The sequence below is a fragment of the Opisthocomus hoazin genome, chromosome 23, assembly GCF_030867145.1.
Source record: "Opisthocomus hoazin isolate bOpiHoa1 chromosome 23, bOpiHoa1.hap1, whole genome shotgun sequence".
NCBI lineage: Eukaryota > Metazoa > Chordata > Aves > Opisthocomiformes > Opisthocomidae > Opisthocomus > Opisthocomus hoazin.
This window is the reverse complement of record NC_134436.1, coordinates 4,085,159-4,097,852: the sequence shown is the minus strand read 5'-3', so window position 1 is coordinate 4,097,852 and position 12,694 is coordinate 4,085,159. Positions and strand designations below refer to the sequence as shown.

Here is a 12,694-nt window from a genome sequence, read left to right as displayed (position 1 = left end):
CTCCAGCTTCTCCAGGTCCCTCTGCATGGCATCCCATCCTTCTGGTGTGTCAACTGCATTGCTCAGTTTGGTACCAGTTGCAAAGTTCTTGAGGGTGCACTCAATCCCACTCCCTGTGTCATTAATGAAGATATTTAACAGCACCGCTGCCAGCACATACTCCTGGGGGACACCACTTGTCACTCATGTTCATTTGGACAGCAAGATGTTGACCACTGCCCTCTGGCTGTGACCATTCAACCAATTTCTATGCACTGAACAGTCTACCCACCAAATCTGTATCTCCCCAATTTAAAGAGAAGGATGTTGTGGGGGACTGTGTTGAAGGCTTTACAGAAGTCCAGACAGATGACATCCACTGCTTTTCCCCTTTCCACCGACACAGTCACTCCATCATAGAAGGCCACTAGGTTGGTCAGGCAGGACCTGCTCTTGGTGAAGCCATGCTGGTTCTATGGTGGAACAACTCACAGCTGGAACAGCACACCTCAGCTGGGAAAATGGAGTACCGCCCGCCGTAGGGGAAGATCAGGTTGGAGACCATCTAAGGAACCTGAATGTGCACAAGTCCATGGGACCTCATGAGAAGCATCTGAGGGCCCTGAGGGAACCAGTAGATGAAGTTGCTAAGCCACTATCCATCATCTTTGACAAGTCGTGGCAGACTGCTCAAGTTCCCACTGACTGGAAAAGGGGAAACCTAACCTTCTTGTTTAAAATGGGACACAAGGAACACCCACAGAACTACAGGCAAGTCAGTCTCACCTCTATGCCCAGCAAGATCATGGAGCAGATCCTCCTGGAAACTATCCTAAGGTACATGGAAAACAGAGACATGACTGCTGACAGCCAACATGGCTTCACTAGCAGCAAATTGTGCCTGACAAATTTGGTGGCCTTCTATGACAGGATTACCACATTGTTGGATAAGGGAAGATGATTAACATCATCTACTTAGACTTGTACAAAGCATTTTATAGTCTTGCACAACATCCTTGTCTCTAAAACAGAGAGGCATAGATTTGAGCGGTGCACCATTGGGTGGAAAAGGCACTGGCTGGATGGTTGCACTCAAAGAGTTGTGGTCAGTGGCTCGATGTCCAGGTGGACATCAGTGATGAGTGGTGTCCCTCAGCAGTCCTCACTGGGACCAGCACTATTTAACAACTTTGTCGGGACATGGGGGGGATTGAGTGTACCTTCAGCAAGTTTGCAGATGATACCAAGCTCATTGTAACCTGAGAAGACAGGTTACAATGACATGGGAAGGGATGTCATTCACAGGGACCATGACAGGCTACAGAGGTGGGGCTGTGCAAACCTCATGAAGGTCAACAAGGCCAAGTGCAAGGACCTACACCTGGGTCAGGGCAATTCCAAACATGGATACAGGCTGGGCAATGAGTGGATTGAGAGTAGCCCTGTGGAGAAGGTATTTGGGGGTATTGGTGGATGAAACCTGAATATGAACAGGCAATGTCTGCTCACAGCCCAGAAAGCAAATCATCCTGGACTGCATCAAAAGAAGTGTGGCCAGCAGCTCGAGGGAGGGCATTCTTCCCCTCTACTCTGCTCTTGTGACACCCCACCTGAAGCACTGTGTTCAGCTTTGGGGTACACAGAATAAGAAAGACATGGGCTTTCTTATGCGCATCCAGAGGAAAGCCACAAAGATGATCAGGGTGCTGGAGCACTTCCCCTATGAGGACAGCCTGAGAGAGCTTGGGTTCTTCAGTCTACAGAAGAGACGGCTCCGGAGAGAACCTTAGAGCGGCCTTCCACTACTTAAAGGGGGTCTACAGGAAAGATGAGCAGGGACTCTTTGTCAGGGAGTGTAGTGATAGGACGAGGGGTAACGATTTTAAATGAAAGAGGACAGTTTCAGTTTAGAAATTAGGAAGAAATTCTTTACTGTGATGGGGGTGAGACACTAGGACAAGTTACACAGGGAAGTTCTGGATGCCCCATCCCTGGAAGTGTGAAAGGGCAGGCTGGATGGGGCTTTGAGAAACCTGATCTAGCGGAAGATGTCGCAGCTCATTGGAGGGCGGTTGGAGATAGATGATTTTAGGATCCCTTCCAATCCAAACCATCCTATGACTCTATGATCATGCCAGCATCAACAGCTGTGGAAGCTGCTAGAGAGGCCCACCACTACACAAGCACAGCACATTGCAGCACTACTCTCCCACAACACCTTTCCCAACACAGGAGCAAAAACGTTCATTAGACAGTATTCAGCAGTCTACATCTCACCCCCTCTTTAACAGCACATTCCCTACAGCAGGCAAGGACGCAAAGGCCGACGCAGAGGGCCTATGAACATCCTCAAGTGTCCACCAAGACACCCTCACCCCCACCAGGACACGGAGGCTCAGCCCGGCTAACAACAGCGCCTGACCACAGCCGGGACACAACGGCCACAAGCACCAAGGGTCGAGAGGCCAGAAAGGGATGGCCACTCACCTTGTCCAGGGGAGCAGGTGGCTCCAGCTGCATCTCCTTCACCACGGAGCCGGGCGGTGGCGGGACTTTGGGGCTGAACACCATCAGGTCGCTCTTGCCCGTGCCGTCCACCATACATAGGCTCCAGCTCTGGCGCTGTGAGTAGGACCGCTCATTTCCAAAACATTCCTATCAGGCAGGCAGCAGCAGAACCTACTGACCCTGCTCGGAGATTCTCAGAAGCTCAAAAGACACTGCGGGCATTTCAGTATCATGTAACTATCTCAAGATCACGAAGGCCTCCAACTCCAGACCCTGGGAGTGCACCTTGGGAAGGAACACACTGTTCCCATCCTGCATCATGTTTTCATATCAGGAGATGCCCAGGCCCTACTCTGTGCCACTGCCACGCTCACCTCTGCAACACGCCACAGTTTCCCATCTTAAGGCTCAGTCTCACTTTTCCTTACAAAACACACAGAGGTATCACATACATGGTCTCTGCCAGACTCTCTGCTGCTGACTCTCCATGTCTGGCAATGCTTCAGCTATCTTACACGGAAATGTGGCAGAACTGGGAGCAATACTCTTTCTGCTGCAGCTGATGTCAGGACAGCTCGAAATGGCAATGGCATTGATTTCAAGCTCTGAGAGAAAAAACAAAATGTTGATGAGCACAGCACCCTAACAGATGATACCAACTTTGCAGGAGAAGTGGATTTGGGTTTTGCTGGGGAGGGACAGCACTTGTTTTTCAGGGTTATTTTTTGGTTTTGATTCTTTGTCTTTTCCTCTCAGAAAAAATTTCTAGGGCTTTGAAACAATGTGGCTGCTGATGCAAATTCTGAAAGAACATCTAAACAGGCCACTATGTTTCACGCTACTTCTGTGGACAAGAATGCAAATCCACATCCTGACGGACACAGGAGGCAGAAAAACAACAAGACAATTCCCATGTCTAAGACTTACCTTGGGTCACACTCCTCTCCTTGAACACTTTCTGCTAATAAGTACAGGAAAAAACATACTTGAAAAAAGAACATATCAGAAGTCCACAATGTCTGCTCTGCTTTCTTAAAGAGTCTGGGAGTACAAGCAGAGAATTTTTCTCTCTATGGGGAGACAAAATCTTGAACTCTCACCTGTCACTTGGCATCATATCGTTTGTAGAGAAGATTCAAGGTGGAGGAGGAGAGCTTTTGATCAGCAAATACTCCTAATACCAGCATGATCAGCAGTCAGCAGAAGTAATAAGGAGGGAAAGGGCGCCTAGGGGACAGTCACTGCCACAGCTTGCATGCCTTGAACCTTTTCAGCAAGCTCGAATGGAAATGCATACTGCAGGAGAAAAACTCCCACACCCAGAACAGCAGCCCTCAGCTGTGGAAGGTAACTACTGCTTTTCCTTTATTTTTCCCTCAAAGCAAGAGCTGCGGTGCTCCAGCAAGGACTCCAAGCCAGGTCTGCTGCTGTGCAGGGTTTGACATGTAGGTCCACATGTCTGTAGAAGTTCATAATGACAAGAAGACACATCATCTCTAACTGCAGCCACATGCAGTAGATTACACCCACCCTCTCACATGTCCTTACACATCTGATCACGTTTTCCATCAGAGCAACACCAATGGCTGTGGAAGCTGCTATACATGCCCACCACTACACAAGGACAGCACATTCAAGTGCTACAGTCCAACAAAACCTTTCCAAAACCAGCAGCACACACGTTCATCAGAAAACATGCAGCAGTTTGCATCTCACCCCCTCTTACCAACACATTCCCAACATCAGTCAGGCAGCAGCACAAAGGACTGTCTCTGGTGGGAGATCTTCGCAACCTCAAATGATATTGCGGGCATCTCTATACCATGTGACTGTCTCAAGATCAGGAAGGCCTCCAACTCCAGACTCTTGGGAACATGGCAAAGGATCCTGGGGACAAACACTCCGTGCCCATACGGCCTTATCCTTTCCTCTAGGCATCCTCCACTCCCCACCTGGGGACATGCATTCTCAAGACTAGCACATCATCTCCCACTCTGAAGACATGGGCCATGGTCCTCCCTAGGATTTCAGGTTCCCTCACAAGAGTCTTCCCACTGCCCAAACCACCCTTCACATCAGGAAATCATCAGGCCATACTCAGTGCCCCACTGCCACTGTGACATTCACCTCACAGTCTCCTGGAGATTCAGCAATCTCAGCTGTTGCACACCTGGGAGGAATGCTATTTTTAGAGATGATGTCAGGAGAACTCTAAAGGCAATAGGCACTGAATTCATGCTGCGAGAGAACAACACAAATCTTATCGAACCCACCACTGTCATCGATGACATATACTATGCAGAAGAATTTGGTACTGGGTTCTTTGTGTCTTTTGGGGTTTTGATCTTTTTCTTCCAATAGGAGGATTTCCAGGGGTTTTCTAAGGGTGTGGCTGCTGATGAAAATATTCAAACAACATCACAACAGGCCAGCAAAACTCACATCATTTCTCTGGCCAGGAATGCAATGGATCTTGGGAAACAACACTCTGTTCCCATCCTGCCTTGCATTTTCATATCAGGAGATGCTCAAGCCCTACTCGGTGCTACTGCAACATTCACCTCTGCAACATGTCATAGCTTGCTTTCCGATCTTAAGGTTCAGTCCCACTTTTCCTCACCCTGCCCTTCAATGAGAGCACCATAAAAAACTCACAGAGGTATCACGTACAGGCTGTCTGGATGCTGACCCTCCACGTTTGGCTATGCTTCGGCTATCTCACATGGACATGTGGCAGACCTGGGAGCAATATTCTTTCTGCAGTTGATGTCACGACAGCTCTAAATGGCAAAAGCATTCATTTCATGCTTGGAGTGAAAAAAACAAATTGCTGAGGAGCACAACATGGCAACATATGATATTGACTGTGTAGGAGAATTTAATTTTGAGTTTTGTTGGGAAGGGGCAGTTCTTTGTTGTCTGGGGTTTTCTTACGTTGGTTGAGTGCTTTTTCTTTTCAGAAAAGAAGATTTCTAAGGCTTTCAAATGATGTCGCTGCTGATACAAATGCTGAAATTTCCCACCAAAACAGGCCAGTGTATTTCACACTACTTCTCTGGCCAGGAACACAAGTCCAAAATCTGGCCAAAGCGGGGAGCAGGAAAAGAAAAAGAACAAGACAATTCCCATTTCTAACACTTACCTTGAGTCATGCTCCTCTCCATGAACACTTTGTGCTACTAGGTAGAGTAACAACACACTTGCAAAAAAAACATAGCAAAAGTCCACAAAGTCTTCCCTACTTTTTTAATGACTCATGGTGGTGCAACCAGAGAAATGATCTCTCCATGGGTAGAGAAAACCTTGCAGTCCCAGTTGTCACCTGACATCAGACCTTTTGCAGAGAAGATTCAAAGAGGACGACTTTTTCATAGGAAACCCCACCTAATACCAGCACGCTCAGCAAAGGTAATAAAGGCGGTAAATAGTGCCTGGGGGACTGTCACCACCACAGCCTGACTGTCTTGCACTCCTTCAGCAAGCTCAGATGGAAATGGTACACACCAGCAAGCTGGAGTATCTCAAAAACTGATGCCGGGGCATCTATCAGCACAATCAGCAGTGATTTTATTTGACGGGAGAACAACTCACGCCCACAACAGCAACCCTCAGCCTTACTTTTCCATCAAAGCAGGAACCACGGTCCTCGGGCGAGGACGCCAAGCAAGGTGCAAAGGGCCCATGAACATCCTGAAGCACCCGCCAAGACACCTCTACCAAGACACGGGGGCTCAGCCCGGCTACCAACAGCGCCTGACCACGGCCGGGACACAAGCGCCACAAGCACCAAGGGGCGTCGGGGGGAGGGGCCAGAGGCCAGAAAGGGACGGCCACTCACCGTGTCCAGGACAGCGGGTGCCTCCGGCTGCGTCTCCTTCGCCGCGGCGCCGGGCGGCGGCGGGAAGTTGGGGCTGAACACCATCAGGTCGCTCTTGCCCGCGCCGTCCGCCACGCACAGGCTCCGGCTCTGGCGCTGCGAGTACGACCAGCTCCCCACTTCGCTGGCGCACACCAGCGTCGCCGGACCGGGACCCGACAGCACGGCCGCCCGCGGCGCCCACCGCGACGCCCCGTACAGCACCACCGCCAGCACGAACAGGCTCGACACCGCGCAGATGGCCACCACCAGCCACACGTTCGTAGCCGACGCTGCCGAGCCGCCCTCCGCGCCCGCCGCCGGACGCAGCCCCGACCCCGATCCCGACCCCGACGACGACGACGACGCGGACGAGCCCGCGGCCGCCAGCGCCGCCTCGGCGCCCTCCACCAGCGACACGCTCAGCGTCGCCGTGGCCGAGCGCGCCGGCTCCCCGTGGTCCCGCACCACGATCACCAGCCTCTGCCAAGGGCCGTCCGCCTCCTCCAGCGCCCGCGCCGTGCTCACCTCGCCGCTGTACAGCCCCACGCGGAACGCGCCCTTCCCCTGCGGCTCCAACAGCTCGTAGCGCAGCCACGCGTTGTAGCCCGAGTCCGCGTCCACCGCGCGGATCTTCGCCACCACCTGCCCCGCCGGCGCACCCCACGCCGCCCACGCCCACAGCGCCTCCGAACCCGACGAACCCGCACCCGACGACCCCACGACCGGCCCGCCGCCCACGCCTGACAGCAGCGACGGCTCGTTGTCGTTCTCGTCCACCACGAACAGCTGCACCGTGGCGTTGCCGCACAGCGGCGGCTCCCCCGCGTCCACCGCCCGCACCTCGAACTGCAGCACCTGCACCTCCTCGTAGTCCAGCGGCTGCAGCGCCCACAGCCGACCGCTCTCCGCGTCCACCGACACGTAGCTCGACGCCGACCGCCACCCCCCGCCCACAGACGCCACCCCGACGCCGCCCTCCCCCAACGAGTAGCTCACGCGCCCGTTGCCCGCCTCGTCCGGGTCCCGCGCCCACAGACGCGCCAGCTCCGCGCCCGCCGCGTTGTTCTCCCGCGCCAGCACCGTGTACACGGCCTGCGCGAACGCCGGCGCGTTGTCGTTCATGTCCGACACCGGCACACGCAACCCGCGGCTGGCGCGCAGCGGCGGCGCCCCGCCGTCCTCCGCACGCACCTCCACCGCGTACTCCGACACGCGCTCCCGGTCCAGCGCCTCCCGCAGCACCAGCGAGTACGAGCCCGCGAACCTCGCCACCAGCCCGAACGGCGACGACGGCCACACCGCGCACCGCACCCGCCCGTTCGCCCCCGAGTCCCGGTCCGACACGCTCAGCAGCGCCACCACCGTCCCCACCGCCGCGTCCTCCGGCACCGGCACCGACAGCGATGTCACCCACACCTCCGGCGCGTTGTCGTTCACGTCCAGCACCTCCAGCTCCACGCTGCAGTGCCCCAACAGCGGGGGCGTCCCCTTGTCTCGCGCTTCAATGCGAAAATCAAATATACTGACTTCTTCAAAGTCCAGCGTGCCCGAGAGACGGATCTCGCCCGTCTTCGGATTGACGGTAATCACATCTCTTCCACTCACGGGAATAAAGTTGCTCGCCGTGTAGGTCACCTCGCTGTTGATTCCCTCGTCCGGATCCGTGGCGTTCACCCGCAGCACCAGCGTCCCCTTCGCAGCGCTCTCCGGCAGCTGCACTTTATACACTGACTGGTTGAACTGGGGAGCGTTGTCGTTGGCGTCCAGCACCGAGATCAACAGCTCCAGCGTGCCCGTCAGCGGCGGCCGGCCACCGTCGCTCGCTGTCAGCAACAACCGGTGCACAGCCAGCGTCTCGCGGTCCAGCGCTTTCGTTAAAACAAGATCGGGTACAACATTTCGCTCGTTCAATTTTTGTAAATCCAAAGCGAAATGCTCGCTGGGGCTGAGGGTGTACGAGAGCTGGGCGTTGGCTCCGATATCTGCATCCGAAGCGCCCTCCAGCGGGAAACGAGACCCCGGCACCGTTGTTAATTCAGCGATGCTGAGGTTTCTCCGGGCGGCGGGGAAGAGCGGGGCGTTGTCGTTGATGTCCGTGACCTCCAGCTCCACGTGGAAGACGCGCAGCGGCCGCTCCACCAGCACCTCCAGGCGCACGGCGCACGGCGCGCTCTTCCCGCACAGCTCCTCCCGGTCCAGCCGCGAGCTCACCACCAGCGCCCCGCTCGCCCCGCTCACCTCCACGCTCGCCCGACGGCCCTGCGCCACCAGCCGCAGACGCCGCGCCTCCGCATCGCCCGCCTCCAGGCCCAGGTCCTGCCACAGACGGCCCACCACCGTCCCGACCTTCGCTTCCTCCGGCACCGAGTACCGCACCTGCCCGCCGCCCAGCGCCCAGGACGCCTGCAGCACCAGCATCCGCAACACGGCTCCCCACCACGCGCACATCGCCGCTGCCGCCGCTGCCACCCGCACGGGCCCCGCACGGGCCCCGCACGGCTCCCGGCCGCCGCCGCCGCCCGGACGCACCGGCTCTCCTGCCCGCTCCGCGCCGCCCCCCCGCGCTCACAGCCGGGCTCTCCGCCGCACCGGGGCGGGGCCGCCTCGCCGCTCCGCCGCCGTTTCTGAGCCTGCAGCGACACCGTGTGCTGCTCCGACGCCTCTCACGCTCCCCGCGCTCGCCCGCGACTCGGCCCCGCGTTCCTCGCCTCCTCGCTCGCCTCTGCCTTCCTCTCCCTTCTTCTTTCTCCTTCTTTTTTCTTCTTCCTCTTTCTTCTTCTTCTTCCATCTCTTTCCTTCATTTCTTTTTCGTGCTTAATTTTTCTTTATTTCCACTGCTTCCTTTCTTTCCTTCTTCCTCCTTCTTTTTCCTTTTCTGTTTCTTCCTTCCTTCAATTATCTTTCTTCTTTTCTGTCCTTCTCACTTATTTCCCCCCCTTCTTTTTCTACTTTCTTCTCTTCCTTTTCGTTCGTGCCCTGCCGTGCCCTATCATTTAGTCCTCTTTCCCTTTTCATTCCATCCTCCTCTCTTCTTTATTCCTGCTGGCAGCTCCCCAGTCGCCTCCGGCGCTGCGGCGGACACCATCAAAGTCGCAGCCATCAGCGCTAATGACGGGGCATCAGCGCCGGAGCGCAGTGCTCTGATCAAGGGGGAGGCTGTTAGGGATCAGCTCCGTTCAGCGACTACAGGTGAGGTTGCTGTGTGCTCGTAATCGCCTTCGCACTTTTTTTCTTTCTTTCTGTCTCCTATTTGTCGCCTTCCTTCCTTCTTTAATTACTTCCTTGCTTCATTCCTTCCTACAATCTCTCTTTCGATTTTCTTGCTCTACTTTCCCTATTTCTTTCCTCGCATAAGAGTGCCAGTGCATGCTATTAAACTCGTTTATTGTTTCCTCCTTTTTCTCCCTTCTTTCTTTGTATTGCTTCCTTTGGTGTTCTTTGCTTCTCTTCCTCTGCGTTGCTCTTTCCTTCCTTCCCGTCTTCCCCCTTCTTCTCCTCGTCTTCCATTCCCTGTCCTGTCTCCCCTCCCCTTCTTCTTCTGTCTTTGCCTTCGCTTTGTCTCCTTAAACAAACTGTTTTCTATACAATTTCATCAATCTCCTCATGGAGTACACACGGGCCCTTTGGCAAGAACTCTCATTCCTCTTTCCTGCTGCCTTCCATCTCTCCAGATGACGAACAACTTCCCTGCCTTCCTACAGTCTATGCAAGACACATAGACTCCCCCTGCACCTCCTCTTCCCTCCCCTTCCAGAGGAAGACCACGCTGTTCAGCCCCTGTCCTCTCAAGGAAGAGAAGCTACCTCCCTAGGAAACACAAGCCCAAACCCCAGGTGCTTGGACATCCATGCAAAAAGGCTACAATGAGTCCAAACAACCCAGGGGAGTCTTTCGTTCCAGAACTCAAATCCATCACAGCCCAGCACCACAGTCCTCCAAGAAGGCAAAAAAAGCATGGGGCAACAGCAGCTTCCGACCACTCGTCGAGTATCTCAGTGAAGAGCTATTCCTCTGGACTCATTTCCACCTGCACACTGAATGCCAAGCTCTTGCTTCTCCTTTCAGGCAGGCATGCTCTGCCAGAACAACACAGCAAGAATCTTGGTACCCACAGGTATTAGTCCCAACAGAACACTTCGCATTCATGTAGCGTGAGCCACCCATCAAAAGCAACAAAGGCAACACGCGGACATTTTCACTGAGAACATCCCCTCAACTCCCAACACACCCATTCCAAGAAATGCATTAAAGTCCCTCCTCCATTCAAGCTTGCTCTCACTTGCTCACACTGTGCCTGGAAGCAGCAAGAAAGGAATGAGAGCAGCCAGTGGTGCTTTGCTGGTCCTATCATAGAATCGTCGAATATCTCCAGTTGGCTGGGACCCATAAGGATCATCGAGTCCTACTCCCAACCCAGTCAACGCTCAATCCAAGACCGAACAGGAGCAAAAGTACATCTGTCTCTCAAACACATCTCCTTTAGCTAGGAGTGACTTACCTGTACAATCACCGGATGCTTCTCCATTAAAAACAAACAAACAAAACATTTTCAGGTGAGGTGAAATGGTTCTAAGGGACATTTTCCCTTAACTTTATCAGAGATTTCTGGGGAAGATGGACAGAAAAAATGACGCACCTTCTGCAAAAGTCTTGAAATCACCAGACAGTGCGCAGTGCTCCCTTATGCACTTCTATCACAGCGGAAGCAGGAGGGACACCTGAAAGCTAAGGGCATTCTCTCAACAACAATCTTAGCTCAGGAGACTGGAAAAGCCATCCCCCACACTGACGGCCAACTGCCTGAACTCTGCCACCTGAAAGATGCCAAAATTCAGCAGTCTGCGTTTCATCCACCGTTACCAACATATTGCCAAGGTGAGAGAAGAAAAAAAGCTTCTTGAATACATACAGCACTCCCTAGAAAGACTAATAGCAGAAAGATAACCAAGGAGAGATTCAGAGAAGGCTGGCCAAACTTGACTGAGATTTGGAAAAGCTTCCGTTTCACCAACACCGTTCCCCGTCAAAAACAAGTGATCAAAGCTGAGTATGGCAGATCTCTTCACATCTGGCTGAATTAGCACACGCAACACAAAGGCATGAGGATATGCAGGACTTCTGGAGCTCCTGACAGGATCCCAGGCAAGCATCCTGTGTACCCCGGCATCTGCCCAAGGTTTTCTACTGGAATCCTCTATCCCAAGCCCTGGGAAATGAGACATTTCCTAAGCAGACTTTCTCCAGTTCTTCGCCAATGACACAGTTCATGTTAAATACAGCATCTCCTTTTTCAGACAGGAGATTCCTCCCCACTCGAAGTTGCCCTCCCTGTGATGGATGCCCCAAACCATACTCCATGCTGCTCAGAGGATCGCTGCCACAACACCCAGACACTGCTCCACCACAACAGCATGCCTCAGCAATGAAACCCATTCTCAGTCCACACAGATTTTATTCTTTGAGAGGACCACTCCAAACGCTGAAGTGCAAGCGCACTCACTGTATCAACTGGATGGGAGAATTTCTACATAGAAAACCAGAGCTGGCATGCTGTGAAGGATTTGGCATGTATGTGCACATATCTCAGTTAAGCATGACAAGGGGACTCAGCATCTGAACTGAGGCTGACTGTGCAAGTGCAAAATTACAGCAAGTCAAGCACACACAGATTACATCCTCCTCCTCATCACATCCACTCACAAATCCCACCCGAGAAGGAGCAAGTAACCATCATGGCAACATCAACGGCTGTGGAAGCTCCTGGTAGATGCCCACCACTACACAAGAACAGCAGAATGAAGCATTGCCCTCCCACAACACCCTTCTCAAAACAGGCAGGAAATGGTTTATCAGACAGTATTTCACAGTCTGCATCTCATCCCCTCTCACCAACACAGTTTCTACATCAATCAGGCAGCAGCACAAGTGAAGGTCTCTGGTGGGAGATCTGCATAACCTCAAAGGACATGGTGGACATTTCAGTACCATGTAACTACCTCAAGATTCAGAAGGCTTCCAGCTCCGGACCCTTGGTGCCTGGGAAAAGAACCTGGGCAGGAGCACTCCATGCCCTTCCTGCCTCATGCTTGCCCCGAGGCATCCTCCACTCCCCACTCACTGGGAAATGCACTCTCAAGACAAGCAGATCACCTCCCACTCTTGGCTGAAGACATGGCCCGTGCTCTTCCTGAGGATTTCCAGCTCCCTCAGACAAATCTTCTCACTGCTCAAGGTCACCTTCATATCAGGACATGCCCAGCACTACTCAGTGCCACTGCCACATTCACCTCCATGAATATACCACTGTTTCTTTTCACCCCAGCTTTTGCAGACCCTTACATCAATGAG

General features: G+C 53.5%; 1 protein-coding gene across 1 annotated transcript; it reads right to left on the bottom strand.

Annotated features, from left to right (window-relative positions):
* Window positions 1-2,263: 2,263 nt before the first annotated feature.
* LOC142363991 (protocadherin alpha-2-like) lies at window positions 2,264-8,794 on the bottom strand. Its single transcript, XM_075441916.1, has 11 exons — window positions 6,326-8,794; window positions 5,810-5,871; window positions 5,630-5,686; window positions 4,620-4,725; window positions 4,440-4,555; window positions 4,248-4,374; window positions 4,018-4,101; window positions 3,415-3,448; window positions 2,956-3,092; window positions 2,467-2,634; window positions 2,264-2,278 (listed from the first exon to the last, which is right to left on the bottom strand). The coding sequence occupies exons 1-11, from the start codon at window positions 8,792-8,794 to the stop codon at window positions 2,264-2,266; spliced, it is 3,375 nt and encodes a 1,124-aa protein (XP_075298031.1).
* Between the last annotated feature and the right edge of the window lie 3,900 nt (window positions 8,795-12,694).